The 15,111-nt window shown below is 46.9% G+C and overlaps 5 protein-coding genes across 5 annotated transcripts; 2 read left to right on the forward strand and 3 right to left on the reverse strand.

The window, feature by feature from the left end:
* Nucleotides 1–1,737: 1,737 nt before the first annotated feature.
* On the reverse strand, nucleotides 1,738–3,601 carry pnk1 (Bifunctional polynucleotide phosphatase/kinase; the record flags this gene model as incomplete). The annotated part of the gene is made up of 9 exons (XM_031145596.1): nucleotides 1,738–1,788; nucleotides 1,854–1,970; nucleotides 2,087–2,229; nucleotides 2,286–2,346; nucleotides 2,396–2,535; nucleotides 2,592–2,716; nucleotides 2,764–3,194; nucleotides 3,254–3,444; nucleotides 3,502–3,601. 9 exons carry the CDS (start codon nucleotides 3,599–3,601, stop codon nucleotides 1,738–1,740), a joined length of 1,359 nt encoding a protein of 452 aa, XP_031009315.1.
* Nucleotides 3,602–5,639: 2,038 nt separating this feature from the next.
* Nucleotides 5,640–7,517, reverse strand: LHYA1_G000606 (Pentatricopeptide repeat-containing protein; the record flags this gene model as incomplete). The annotated part of the gene is made up of 2 exons (XM_031145597.1): nucleotides 5,640–7,464; nucleotides 7,510–7,517. 2 exons carry the CDS (start codon nucleotides 7,515–7,517, stop codon nucleotides 5,640–5,642), a joined length of 1,833 nt encoding a protein of 610 aa, XP_031009335.1.
* A 317-nt stretch (nucleotides 7,518–7,834) lies between these two features.
* rsm25 (37S ribosomal protein, mitochondrial) lies at nucleotides 7,835–8,708 on the forward strand (the record flags this gene model as incomplete). Its single annotated transcript, XM_031145598.1, has 2 exons — nucleotides 7,835–8,205; nucleotides 8,255–8,708. 2 exons carry the CDS (start codon nucleotides 7,835–7,837, stop codon nucleotides 8,706–8,708), a joined length of 825 nt encoding a protein of 274 aa, XP_031009314.1.
* A 109-nt stretch (nucleotides 8,709–8,817) lies between these two features.
* Nucleotides 8,818–9,660, reverse strand: alg14 (UDP-N-acetylglucosamine transferase subunit; the record flags this gene model as incomplete). The annotated part of the gene is made up of 2 exons (XM_031145599.1): nucleotides 8,818–9,543; nucleotides 9,595–9,660. The coding sequence occupies 2 exons, from the start codon at nucleotides 9,658–9,660 to the stop codon at nucleotides 8,818–8,820; spliced, it is 792 nt and encodes a 263-aa protein (XP_031009317.1).
* Nucleotides 9,661–13,903: 4,243 nt separating this feature from the next.
* Nucleotides 13,904–14,792, forward strand: DSP1 (Tyrosine-protein phosphatase; the record flags this gene model as incomplete). The annotated part of the gene is made up of 4 exons (XM_031145600.1): nucleotides 13,904–13,985; nucleotides 14,041–14,206; nucleotides 14,257–14,443; nucleotides 14,493–14,792. The coding sequence occupies 4 exons, from the start codon at nucleotides 13,904–13,906 to the stop codon at nucleotides 14,790–14,792; spliced, it is 735 nt and encodes a 244-aa protein (XP_031009318.1).
* Between the last annotated feature and the right edge of the window lie 319 nt (nucleotides 14,793–15,111).

Raw genomic sequence — 15,111 nt, forward strand, 5'->3', positions numbered from 1 at the left:
GACGTTCATTAGCTTGTTTTGTCGATCAGACCCTGCTTCAGCCTATGGGTCGCCTTCCGGCCGTTGATAGCTCAATTTGTTCGGAGAGTCTAGCGCCTAAAGCTTCCCTACCCTCCCCTGCTCTGCCCACGACCTTGTTTTTCTCCGTAAGTTGCTTAACCTTGCTGGCGGGATATGATGTGGTGGGCTGCCTTTACCCTTGTATACTTTCCACGCCCCGGACGATACTATACTCCGTGCCTAGGTTGGGACAATCAAGTGAGGTCAATTCATCCATAGGAACGTGCCTATCATCAGCTCTGTTCTCTCTGCATGCCAACGTTGAATGCAGTCAGCGCAAGTTTCGTGGCGGCGTGTGAGGAATTCGAACAGACAGAAGCTTGAGCAGCCCCAGTCACGGGCATCCAGATCCACCTGGAAAGATCTTTGCGCCTTGTTTGCGCTGTGAGACAACCGAGTCGGGTACCTGAGTCTTGCTGGCATGGGCGACCCAATCATAGAACAACCCGCAGGCCAGTCAAGCATCCAGGATGGACTTCCCGCACCCCTCCCACCTCTGTTTTGTCACATCTCACATTGACATCTTGAGATAGAAAAGGCAAAGTTTGCCCGTAATAACTACTTCGTGTTTGGCACAAAGCAATGCTCATGACTTCGGAGCGTTGAAGAATTGAAAATATGGTTGTGCTCCAACATTACTTCGCACTTTTCAACGGGCTCAATCGCTGCGGAAGCGGTATCCTGTCCTCCGCACTTCATCTTATTGGGCCCCTGTCCTTGTTTGCTCCGCTTATTTCCTACTGTAGTTGGAACAGAGGGTCGTGGCCCCGTTGCCTACCGGTACGGTAAATATCGAAGCCAACACATCACAGATGGACAAGCAGACAGACAATGATTGAGGCTTTCGCTCAGCGTCGCTCAACGATCCGTAGTAACACACGATGAATCTTTTGAGTCGGTCCATGGTTTTGCGATGGGAAAAATCCCAGAATTTGTACGAGTACGAGTCAGTTGTGTTGCTGTTATCTGAGCTTTGCTTGTGCGGGAAGAGACCCGAGCAGAGCACCTACCCCATAGAGATCGCCGAAGCCTAGACCCTACCCCCCGAATCTCCGAAATTCTCTTCTCAAGCCCCCACAACGCGTATAATCAATCTGCTCTTGGAAGCCGAAAGAACCAAGCAAGTGACTTAGTCATCGAAAATCATGAGTTCCACTAGGTCTTTCGACCAGTCCACTATCAACGCTCTTGCATCGGGAGTTGATACTCAATCGCCGAGTCATATTTTCGGCTCCACTAATTTACCTTAAGCATTCTGAATTTTGTGCGTCCAGGGATCGTATAATGAATCTAGACTTGTTCTATGAGCAATATCAATCGGTCACACAAGTTTAGTGATTATAGTGCCTTGGATTACAAGTAAATACGGTGTTCCTAGAAGGCGCATCGATGTGTAACACAGAACACAGAAATGCTGTGACAATACTGCAACCCCAAATGAGTAGCCATGTTGACACTCGCATGGCTCAGCCCGACCTTTTTGGGAATTTGGCGAAGTTTGAAGTCGTACAATGCTCACGGGGGAGGTAACTACCCCTCTTTAGTAACCATCCACCTCGAGGCCTAAGAGTGGAAATATACTCGTGATCGACAAATAATATTTTTGCATGCTACCCAATATGGATTTATTGCGGCTGTGGTTGTGTGCACGGCATATGCTTTCTTTTAGTGGAACCGTCATATCCAATGTCGAAGCCATATTGCCCGTTCAGCTTCAGTACCTTCGAACTATAAATATAGATTAGTCACTTCACCTGAAAAAGCAAACCGTCTACTGCAAGTAATAAACATACCTTGAAGGGAATTTCTATTATATCCTGGAACCCTTCGCTTACTTTAGGAGGCTTGTACCGACCCTTGAAGCTACTGAATGCAATTCCAGGAAGAATCTGCCGTTCCTCAGGGTTCATCTGCATTACGTATGAGTACATACTTCACATGCTTCCTTTCGCATTCAACGTGGACTCATATGCATCAACTTTCGTTGGGATTGAAGAAATGGTTGGGGGGGCAAGGGGTCATTTACAGTGTTGTTTAACGCTCGCACGGCATCATTATGCTCGCAGATCTGTGCTGCTGCTGTGAACAAGACACAACGGATCGGTACGGAATATTTTGCAGCCAGTTCAATCCACTTGCTGCGAACTTCGATATCCGCGTTGGTGTTGTCTGGAGAGTTAAGGGTGATTAAGAATGTAAAGTCTTTACGGGTTGTAATTACTTACCAACGACGACTGACTTTTGTTCGCTCAAGTAGTCTCCCGCAACTTTGAAACATTTTGCTCGCTACTAACTATCAGAACGACAATCACTGGCGTTGGCAGGTGATACATACCGTTTTTAAAATGTCCTGATTGACTCTTGCGTACCCGAGCGGTTTCAGAAACTTCCAGTAGAAAGTTGATTTCCCTGCACCTGGGCTCCCGCAGAAGATAACGATATCGATATCGTTCTTTTTGACGAATGGTGCAATTGCTGTACGAGAATTAAGCCTTCGTCTGTTGGACGGTGCTATCTATAGGATTACAAACCTTCAGCCGCAGACTCGGGAAGATAATCCGAAGGCTCGAATATACGAGTGAACGGCCTCGGGGCCTCACTAAGAAAGAACTCTTCCGGGGTTTGAAACTTGATACCGATGTTCTCCGCGAAATTCCTATCTTGTGTAAACATTTGTATGCAAAGCGGGATTTGGTACCGTACCGATCGGAACATGAAAAATCCTTCGGCTTCCTTCCCTCCGCGTGACGACCTCCAGCGTCACCCACAAAGATGCATTGCTCGAGATCAGGCTGGATATCATAGTCGTCGAGTACTTCGGCCCACATTCCTGTCCTAGGCTTCCGAAAAATGTCCTTTTCCGTAGCCGCGTAGATGCTCATCGGAATGTCCAGCTGATTGAAAACTGCCGAAACCTTTTCCTTGAACGACGCCACCTTAGATGTTTGTGTTTTAGGTGCTTTCGTATTGGGCTTTAGAGATACCCCACCTTGGTTACTGACGACCACAATCCTGTATCCATCCTCGAGATGCATCTTTCGGAGCTTCCCAGGCACGGAAGGATGCCACCACTTCCAATCTTGGCTATCAGAGGCAAACTTCTTCCCGGACGCGGTTTCAATGAGGGTAGAGTCCTATGTGATAAAACCACGTCAGACCTGCCTATGCATAGCAACAGCTAACGGTTACTCACGAAATCGAAAGCAGCTAGTTTTTTCCTCCCGCTCTCATGCTCATTCGGTGTTGAGACAGGGTCATTTGCAGGCTCATATTTGCCAACGAGAAGTGTGTTGGGCGTATCATCATTCGGCGCTCGTTCCTGCCAGACAACCTTTTCGGGGGGCTTTTGCGAGGCGGGAGTGAAGAACGAGGCTACAGCAGTCTCTGAAAACATATCAGCTGAAGTACGTATGGGTCCTGGGGTTATCATGGAGAGCATACGCGTAGTTGTAGACTGGACTTTGCGTCGCAAGGGCGGTGGGGATACTGGTGCATCGAGTGTGCTTTGTTTGCGCTTTGCAGGCTGCCTGGGAGGCGTCATTGTGAGAATGATACCTCGAAGCCGGTTTCTGAGGATAGATGCCAGGTTGAGATTTCTTGGGGGTCGTGCGGATGGGTTTCCTGATCGCAGCTTTGATGAAAGGTTCAAAAAGGTACGCGTGAATTTAGCTTGTCAGTCGCGCATTCACGTGACAAATACTCATTTCTTGAAACCCCTTTTCAGATCATTGTCACCCGTATCCTTGGCGGAATGGTTAGGCCTGGGACGAAGTAGTAAAAATTGGGCATGGGTGTTTTCCAGCCATTGATATCTTTGATCTATGAAGCTGAGGCGAAAGCTCTAGAAAGCTGTTGTACTTTCGAGTCAGTCATTTCCACTTATTTCGTCAATGGTAAGGGCATGTCAAGTTCCTCTAGATTTATATGCTATATTTTGTCTCTCTGATATTCTTTATTCCTCAAAGCCCGCATTTTTTTTTTTCTGTGTTTTTCTTTGTACTGGGCACCACTCTGGTGAAAAGACCAAGCTGTAGCTAGCTTCTTGCCGAGCCATCCACACAGATGTTCAATTGTATCCAGGCCCCCCTTATCCCATCTACCTCGTAGGAAGCATGCGAAGATAGTCTGTCTTTCAAACTTTCACACCCGCTATCTATAACGTTTTCGGATACGGGAATACTTCCAAAGCCGAATGCTTTTAGAGCCACGTCACTCTCGGCCGGCCGCTGCGATGTACTGTAAGTCTGTAAGGCGGGTTAGGCACAAATAGTAAGCTGACACGGTACATCACCAAGATTATGATGTACCAAGTACAATTGCAAGCCCCTGTGATGCAGAAAGTCGGCGACAAGGTAATAGAAATAAAACTCGTCGAGTTCCTGGCGGTCACGTCCAGCTGTCATATTCACCCCAAGAAAAAAAGAATTATTATCTCAAGTGATTCGATGATTACAGATATCCAGCTCGGTCTAAGCATTCTCCACTAATGCTGTCAGGGACAGCTACAGTGTTTCCACCGATGGTTCTCAAATGGTCAGAGGCAGTTTCTGGCTTCTCTGTGTTTGAATAATAGCCAGTTCCCTGCCTCTTCTCGCTTCCCACCCTTTTTATAGACCGCGGAGACTTTTGCAATGGCACCCTTCGATGCTAGGCTCGCTGTAGTTGTCTGTCTACCAGCACTGGAGTAATGAGCGAGACGGCAAGGAAATTTGTATGAATTGCAGTTAATTGCTAGCAAACAAGTAGAGAAGTTTAGGAAAAGCTGAGAATAATACATTGGGTGTTGGTTACTGGCGAGGAAAATTCTTATAATGCGTTCATTATATACTTAATCATCTCATATTTGCTTTGGAGTGATTACTTTATATTTTCAACATGTGTTACGAGTGTTGAAAGAATTGCTTTTTGTGTTGACATGGCATACATTGGTACTCTACTTCTCCCAATGAACGCATTTCTACACACCTGCCTGCATATTTTCGGGACATATCATTTTCATCAAAGGGCATATTGAAATACCCTTCAACAAAAGATCGAGGTAGCGCCCTGCTTGTCAGCCGTGATTGAATGCTAGATTTGGATGCCTAGGGGGTACACAGCTTCTATCCGTCTATACCCCAAGTCTGTTTATATATGAACAAGAGTAGGAAATGGGTTGCTAATTGTGTAAAATTCTACCTAAACCTAATATACATATCTTGGCAACCTTCCTGACGCCCATAGCATCTCGCGATGAGAATATGCCAGATAGCCATCAATAGCACGAAATCTCGGCGCTGCCCCTACGATCGACAGTCTTAGCTAAAACAACTTCACTGTTTATAAAGTCTGTAGAAGTTCCAACATTCCAAATGCCCAATACACCCCAAACAGATACCCCAATTATTCAGTTCCTCAATATCACACTGACATACATATGACATCCCCAACGCTGCTTGGCGCGCGAAGGGGAAATGTGTATGTCGAAGGGCGCTCGCACTGAACTGGGATTTGAAGCAGGAAATATGATAGCCTCTTATCAAAATGGAAACGAGGGCAAAGACTTTATACATGGTAAAAACATAATAATTACACCTAGTTTACACTCTTGAGCCTAGTAACCAATTATGCTTCTTTTCCGCCGCATCCGGGCCCTCCATAAGCGGCCTCAAACAGTCCATCACAAACTCAAGCTCCATCTCATTTGGCTGCCATTTCGTCTTGATCTCGGCCCACACAGCAGCCGTCCTGGCCTTTCCCGAGCACTTCGCGAAAGCCTTGAGAATCCATGCGACCATCCACTGAGATATATACAAGTCTCCGATGTCGTTGTCTATGGCAAAGATGTAAGCTTGCCAGACGCTCTCAAGTCGTGTCTCAACCCAGTGCGTGTATCGTATGCCGCCGTGAAGATAGAAGCCTTTGAAGAGGGAAAGGAACAGCGCCCCATGGATAGGGACGTTAAACCATTTCATCTCATCCATCAGTTTGACTGTTTTGTTGAGGTCGCCGACTTGGATAGTGAAGTAGTTGATTAGGATCCGGTACGTCTGGATATCTGGAGCTATGATAGACTTGTTCTGGAACTGGTCCCTTTTCGTCGGATCGAGTCTTGAGATTTTGGCCATGTTTATGAGCACCCTAGCGATTCTACGCTTTGCGAGGAAATTGCGGGGTTGTAATGGAGCATCTGAATCCCGGCTCATATGTATTCTCTTCATTCGTTCGTAGATATTTTCTGCAGCAGTGGCTTCGCCTGCCCCGACGAGAGCTGATATCATAGCATTGAGCACAACAGTATCAACAATCTCATCAGATTCCACAAGGATTTTGTAGGCGGCTCGAGCACCATCCCCGTTTCCCATAAGCCCGTGATATTGGATCAAGCTGACATGGTGAAATCGATCAAACTCGAAGCCGCGAGCTGCCATCTCCTTATAGATCATCCCAGCAAGTGTAAATTTACCAGCTTTACAGGCAACATCAAAGAGTATGTTGAAAGTAACGCCACTTGCTTTGACACCTGCTACATGTTCCATTTCTCTAAACATATGCAATGCGGCCTCGACTTCAACATCCGTTGACCTGTTTACATAGCGAGCAGCAAACGAAATGGCGCTATTCCACTCCATGGTGGTCAATGGTATGCCTCCAGTTTTCATGTCATCTACTACAGAAAGATATCGGAGCATAGAAGTCTCATCTTTTCGTTCCACAGTATATAAATGACGAAGAAATGTGTGTCGGAGCTTTGCAGGGAGATATGGAGCACGCGGTCTTGGAAGCGTTCTGTAGAGCTGGTACAGATCCTCCGCATCCAGACACAAGTCTTTCTGCTTTACTGCAGCCTCCAACTCAGCAAGTTTGATTTTCGTCTCGGCATCCGCAGGCCAGGTATAATTTGGAGGCGGCCATTCATCCTCCGGCCTATCAGACACAGTGACATGAGGGCCGTCATTAGGCTGATAGAGATTTGGCATCTCTAACAGCGGTAACTGGTCCGTAAGTGACTCTCCATCATATTGGTCCACCAAATCCATGAGCTCTTCTTTCGTCAAGTTCGGTTCCTGCACGGAATCTTCCCCCCCGGGCTTCGCATCCCGTGTAGATTTTGGCCGGCTAAAGATAACATTGTGTACTTGTCTCCTTTTGATAGCTACGTCTGGTCTCTGCGAGGGGAAGAACGTAGTTGGCTGGAGGATTTTGGGATTGTGCTTCTGACATTGGCCAGCACTGGCCAGGGACTCGATAAACCATGCTTCGAGTTGCGGAGCTGTGGCTGAAACCATCTGCAAGGGAGCTCGATGTCGATTTCGCCGTGAGTGAGGATGCAAGGCTGTAAAAAAGTCGGCGGGATAGAGAAAAGAGAACACCTGGCGGGATGCTACCTTCGAGACGATATTGCTGGCCGTCGAGGGGGTAGAGCTGCAAAAGAAGGACATGAATTTGACATGTTGCCACCTTTCCTACAGACACATTGGAGCTGAAGATATATTGTCACTGTCCTTTGCCGCTATTTAGAGATGGACTGGTGTGATAGCGCGTAGTTCAGCGCGTTCACTATGTTTCGTGGGGATCTCGAAATTCTTCAAGGGCCCTAAAAGACCTGAGGTACAAAATTGACGCTAATGCTGACCCCTGTTGAAATTCAGATAGCAACTTGATGGCCTCGGAAAATCTACCGCAAGTCAACCAACACATATATCTTTGCATACTTGTGAGTTTTCCCTCATGAAATTTCATACCTGTAAGACTAATCTTAATCCACAGTATCGCCTTTGTCACCAATTCAGCGATGAGAGGCCGCAATCTAAAGCCCTCGAGGGTATTCCAAACAGCCCTCCAACTTCTCGAATCTGGAAGCATAAGTAACCCCCCAGCATGGTTCGACACCATTGGGTCAATTCCTCCTGGAGAGATCCTGACACGAATGCAACCTGTCCAGCACCGAGAGACAAAGATCAATTCACGAATACGAAAGCCGAGCAAGATGTTCAAGCCACAACCGATAGAGTATGAGGAGGATCAATTACGGCAGGAGTTTTACAACGATCACCCGTGGGAGCTGGCAAGGCCGAGGATTGTGTTGGAGAATGATGGTAGGGATGGGCAGAGGTGTGATTGGAGTAGGATACAACAATTAGCAAGGCCGCTGAGCGGAGAGAGGTACGGCCTCCATGATGGTCTGAGGAGGAGCCTGCTAATGGTATTATAGTGTTGTTCAAAGGCAGCTCTGGCTTATTCAGAACACCGGTCTCCCCAAAAGTGACGCTTACGATGTTGCCCGTAAGGAATTCTATGCACTGCGGCACGAGCAGGAAGTCGAGCGCCGAGTTGCAAAGGAAGAGGCGATGTGGACCGGAGCATACTTTGGCAAGAGCATGTTAGAGATTGGCATGCAGTTAGAAGACAAGGTCTATGAGGGATGGAGGTCATGGGCAGGGACAGAAATCGAGGTGGCGGACAGGGACCGAGACGCTGCGTACAACATCGGTATTCCAGAAACCGATGAGGTTGAGGTCCGGATGAGGTGCAAGTTGAAGAGCCTGCTGCGGCTGCGGCTTAAGAGACCCTCAATTGCATGGGAAAGTAGGCTCAGTTGTACAATATGTAATTATGTCTTTATACGGGTTTTGATCCTCACAACTGCATTAGACTTTCAGGACTAGTGAAAAACATCTTCAGATTCCTATACAGACATGGCTAGGTCTAGGTATCGTCTGAGGAATCTGTCACATCATTTATGCTTCATGTGAAGAAATCGAGGACGTAGCACATCTACTCCACTAGAAATCCATGCCACTCAACCTGCTTCCACCTACTTCGCCCATTGATTGCTTTCGCTAAGATCTCCCACTGTACAATGAACTGATCGCACAATCCTAGATTTAACAGGACTTTGCCACTTAGACTCAAAGTCTTGATCCTGGCCCAACTTTCCACATAGACCGAGTTCATTGACCACGCGGGTGCTACACCAAGGAACTTCAACACCAAAGAAGCCAAGATCACCATTACAGCTGTAGCTGGCCCATTCGTGATTATGATATCTGGATATTCCCCGGGCGATATCGTGGAATCTCTGGCCGTTTCTACCAAAGCCCTGAAGCAACCCATTAAGCACCAGGCCGAAGAGAACATGGTCGTATAAAGAGGTTGATGAATCTTCCTGGCGCGGGGAACAACTTTGATGTCCCAGAATCCTACTACAAGATCATTCTTGCCTTTGATAGTTGTTGTGCTTCCCCTTTCTGTACACTTTGACTGGATCTTCCTCTCGATCTCAAAGGCTTTGCTGGAAGAGAAATCATCCCCTGATGACACGATGTAGGTTCGATGCATGTACTTTCTTGGGTCTATGTCTCGCATAATTGACTGCATCTCCGCCGTATGGCCGCCTGAGCCAAGTACTACCACCATGTGGGCGGGTGTTGTTCTTGGATATTCGGGATGCGGGTGCTTGTGGCTGCCCCATGTTGCAGGAAGGATGTAGAATAGGCGTAGCTAGGTTTCACTGTTAGTCAAGATTAGAATGGCTATCTAGGGAATGCTCACAAAAGCTGTGGTGACAGCAACGATGATTGCTGCGACGAGTAGACGTAAGGCTGAGATCTCTGCCATCTTTGAGGACACGAGGCTGAAACACACGGCGGCGAATGTGAAGTCTGGTGGAAATCGACAGGAGGCTATTGATACTTTGTATGTAAGTCCAGAAGGCGGAGGCGGAGATACATATTGAGTGCAGCTCTATACTGTATTGTGAAGAGTGCGACTTATTTTGGGTGAATGTATGATTGTCTCGCGTACAGGAGGGCTGTTTGGCGATTGCCTCTTTTGATATTTGGAGAACAACAACAAAGTTTGAGCGAGTTTATTACCACTTCTGACGTGGAGAAAATAGGTAGCCCTTCCCCTTCCCCTTCCCCTTTCGATAAAGGTCGAAGGTCAAAAAAATAACAGACTATATACTTCGTCGCGTCGCGTCTGAAGTGTTTTCTTTCTTCTCTTCTACATGTACAGTACAACGAACGATACACACTCCAAGTGAATAAGTGATTCAACTTACAACTTCAAGCTTCTTTCCAATACTCCACAGACAAAGCACTTTTTCACATTGGATTCTGCCTGCTTCTAGCATCGTGCAAAAACAAAAACACCTTCTTCCCAAGATGATTTCGTTCAACGAGATCAATGCGTCTATCGCGTTCAATATCCTCTTGACCTTCCTCGTCCTTCTCATGCTCTCGCCTGTCATCTCCAACCGAATCCGCGGAATCGCCCCGCCTATCAAGGGTGGTGGTGCCTGTGCATCAACCACCTCTCTTGGTGGACGCATCGTGGCACGAATCACAGTCCACACTGATGAAGCTCAATCATCTTTCTTAAGCCTCAATACCACCACCACCACCACCGCTCCTCAAAGTCATGGAGTCATGCCTTCTTTTCGCGGTAAAAAGAAGCTTGTTTGCTTCTACTGCAACAAGAGATCTGGAATCGTGTATGATGGCCTCATTACTCAATGGGAATGCGCAAAATGCGATGCCATGAATTATCTTGACCAGGTAGGTATCTACATCCCCGTATTCTACATGGCCCACGATGCTAACTTTTTCAAACAGGATGGTGAAATTACCGATCCTCCAGTTGCTACGGATTGGGCAGCACCCTCAAACCGCTCATATGCCGTTCCTCAGCCTGACTATCAACCCTCTTCTCAAGGCCCCGACACAGCCATCTTTTGTTCAACCTGCCAAAAGAATCAACACTTGTACCGAGCATCGCTGCAACAGTTTGATGTTGAGTGTGACCCAAACCACCCAAATTATAGGGCATCTGAGAAAGCGTACTATAAGTACAAGAGAGGTATCGAGAAACTATACCCTCAGGTGTGCGAAGACTGCGCGCCAAAAGCGCTGGAACGTATGAAAGTAGCCAAAAAGACTGCACAAGCAGATTGGCTTGGACGCAGGCTGCAAGACAGTCGAACCAATAAATTCAAAACCAACATCAGATCTGTCTCGTTGCTTGATTTGCTGAAGCTTGCCTGGTTTGCGGGAGTTCTTGGACAACTCCTTTGCAATGCGATTGCTTTGATCGCCGCTTCTCTGCTCAATGCCGAAGCAAATCCCGACCTTAACATCCCACAATTCCTACTTACTCTACTTGGACCTCTTACGTCTCTAGCGACCTCGAAGACATTGGCATGGCGAACACTACAGCTCAGCTTTGTTTCATTCGTATGGAACCCCAAGATCAAAGAAGCAATTGCCGGAGGTGCAAGATTGCACACCCAAATCAAGGGATATCGGCACTGGTACAAATTGCAACTCGTGATGATAGTGACTCGCTCACTCACCTATTATTTCATGGGAAAAGGAATTCTCACCGATCCGTTTGGACCTGCAGCCATTGGTGCTCATCTGGTTTCTTTCGTGTTCAACGCTTTGGTAAGCTGCCCTTTGCCCATCAGCATTTGCTTTTCTGATCAGTCGCAGTTGGCCATCAAATCCCAGGGTACATTCAAAGTCGATCACTCTCCTCTTTGGGCCACTGTTGAAGCCTTCAACATAGTTGGACCAGGATCTGGTTCCAACAGCCCGACTACTAAGGGCGGAAGCAGTATGGAAGATATTCTAAACGAAATATCCACAAAACCCATATCAGAATCTCGTCCATCACCCTCTACACCATGGTGGGACCATTCGCCTACCGCAAAGGCATTTGACAACCAACCTCTAAACCCAACACCTCTGCGAAACCGGAATCAAGTGCCTACCGCATCAGCTCGGTATCTCGCGACTGAAAATATACCAGATCGCGGACAACATCATGACGATAAGGACGTCATGGATTGGGCCCCAATCGTACCCCAAAAGCAACATCGTGCCTTTAACACCCCTCGAGCCCTTCAGGCAAATAACAACACGCAATTATTTGGCCAAACACCGGTGACTGAGAAGTCTCCAATTTTCTGGGCCAAGATCCCTCCGGCACCTATCACGCCAGCTCATAGACTCCGAAACCCACCCAACCAACCAAAATTGCGCGTGTCCTCACCAGAGGTCAAGGAGAACTTCTTCAATAATGTCACACGAAAAAATTCGAATCTAGACCTGACGGCGACTATTGGGGCCAGAAAGTCTCGTCAAGATATTGAATTTCAACAGCAACGATTCTTCGCACCAGATATCCCCTTTGAAGCAGCGGATTCTTTGGCCGATACATTCAAAGGCTTCTCACTTGGCAGCAGTGAGGAGACTCCTCGACAGAAGGCGGGCCGACAATTCAGAATCGGCTCCCTCGTCACTCTACTTTTCGTTATTGTGCTTGTTTATACGGGAGTGATATATGTAAAAGGAAACAGCATTTTGAGCAAGGGCTGGGCATTGTAATGGAGTATTTTTATGTTTAACGGCCGGGCATACCATGGAGTAAATGAGCGAGGTTGAGTTTTGTTATAGATATCAGTATACCAGGATCACCAGGATTGTAAAAGTAACACCATCACCAATGAGAACAGATTATAAAATGTTCCGTCTTGCCTAAGTGATTAAAACACTCTCGACTGGATCCTGGGTGAAAGATACCAACTGGTTGTGAAAATTCCCCCTTCAAGTCAATACTTCTGGATACCCAAGATTCTGCCCTGCTAATCCTCAATCACTTTTTAATGCCCACCTGGGAATTTGGGATGTTTTTGTATGCAAATATGGTTACCCACGTTATGACCATCTTTCATCATGCAAACAAACTCTACATCAAGGTAAAAGTACATCATTGTAAATAAAATAAAATATGAGATGTAAGATGGGGTGACCAACTGAGGAAATATGAACCAAGACCAGTGTAGACCACCTCTTCGGATTGAACGGATCACATCCCGGAAATTTCAACATTCCAGAATGTTTCTTAATAATCATGTCGTAAAAAGTATCCGTAGTTTTGACGGACCTAAAAGTGATGCTCCTCAAGGCCTTTGCGAGAGTACTAATCAATAATCACACGGTGAAAGAATACCATAGCTTTAGAAGACCTGTTGCCTGGAGAGTAAATAAATAATTGGAGGTCCTTTGTGTGTAGAACATGACAAGGACCAGGTTTATAGTACAACAACATTTGATTCGGCAAATCCTTCCTTTGGACTTTCGCCGCATGACCGTCTGCAACCATACCATACATATCACAACATGCACGTTTAATAACTTCCTGCTCCAGTCCCTGCTATGAAAACATGGTAATTACAGTAATTCACACGCACTTTTTTGTGGGTGCTATACGTCGATTCCACATCATACTAATGATGGCAGAATCCCTTAGCCCCGTGCCGGTTTGCTTGACTACCTACAGGTGTACCGAGCCCCGTCTTGGACCTACGACCTCTAGCCATCAAGCTACACAACCACCACCACCACGAAATGGAAATCCTTTAAATCCCAGCGCCTTCTGCTGAATGCTCTTGCTTCCTTTCCCACAGAACATCGACTTCCAACCCACCCCCACGGAAGCGGAGACATCTTCAACATGCCTTCACAAACCCAGAACAATCAGCAGGCTTGTCGCCGCGTCCTTTAACGACGTTACGACCGAGTCTATCGTTTGGATTCAGACCCCACCTGCTACCGAGGTCTGAGCTGTGTTTGCTCACGTTTCTGTGTGTACATTTATCATCAGATTGGGGAGAGGACTGAAAGGACATACAATGACGGAGGGAAACTTGGTATCAAAGAGAACAACCAGAGCCTTTGTTGAGGATCACCACCATATTATCGAAGGCTGTAGCGCAGGCCCAATAATTCACGAGCAGCAACGTCGCTCTCGCAGCCTGGAGAAAGAGGGCAGCTGGTCTCCTGCGAGAAGCGTCAAGATGGAGACTCCGGTGGATATTGGAGCCGAGTTTGCTACCAATGGGATGGTTCCTTGCACGGTTGTAGATATTGGGAAAGAAGGTGCGCCACGCACCATTCGGATATATTTGGATTTCCATTCTGACATGCTCTACAGTTTCCAAAAAGCCCCAGGCATTGAAAGCCGAGGACGAAGACCAAAATGACGATGAGAAAAATCATTTCAAATTTGGAGAAGTAATGCCCGGCTGTATATACCGGAGCAGTTTCCCACATACTGAAGACTATCAATTCCTCCAAACTCTCGGCCTGAAGACTATTGTGTAAGTGGCCCTAGCCTGTAACCTTCTCTCACCTATTGATGTCTTTACAGAACCCTCGTTAATAAAGACACTCCTGAGTTTAAAGACTTCATGAAAGCAAACGATATCTGCCATAAGGTCATTGAGCTGCCTGGAACGAAGAAAGTTGCCATTTCTGAGGCCATCATGCATTCAATCATGGATGTCGCTCTCGACAAGCAAAATTACCCCCTCCTTATTCATTGCAATCACGGCAAGGTACGTGTGATTCCTCGGGGCTTGTGTGGCACCTCTAACTTCAATATAGCATCGCACTGGTTGCGCGGTTGCTGTCATCCGGCATGCCCATGGTGTTGCAGTCACTGAGATTGAGAAAGAGTACCGGAAGTTCGCTGGCGACAAATCCAGGGAATGTGATATCAATTACATCAACGAGTATCAAGTCTCAAGCTTGCACCAATTCTGCGTCGCTAAAGAAGAGCGGATTCAGCAACATCGCCGCCGCCGCAGAAGCTCCAAGATGGCTCGATATATTGTTATTTCCGGTATCTCGGTATCCATTTGGTTAACTAGCCTCTACCTATTCCCTGCATACAAATCGTTGTAGAACGAGTAGAGTCAATGGCACTGTGGCGTTTTTGGCATAGGGCATACCATAGCATGGAGTACCGGATTTTGCATGTCGGTAATGCAGTGCGCCAAAGGCCGACTGATTAAGGAGTTATTGGGTGTAATACAGTACATTGCATACTACGCGATTCAAGCTGGATGCACGGGAAATCACTGTGGTGGTTCATAATACAGATCTGACGATCACCTCCACCCTTCAAGCTGTCTTCGTTCCGTTCGTGATCATAGTGTACATCCAAAGGTTCACTCCCAGACCAAAACCTGTAGTGTATTCTTACATTATCCCACACTCAAAC

The sequence above is a fragment of the Lachnellula hyalina genome, assembly GCF_007821495.1.
Source record: "Lachnellula hyalina strain CBS 185.66 chromosome Unknown contig00006, whole genome shotgun sequence".
Taxonomy (NCBI): Eukaryota; Fungi; Ascomycota; class Leotiomycetes; order Helotiales; family Lachnaceae; genus Lachnellula; species Lachnellula hyalina.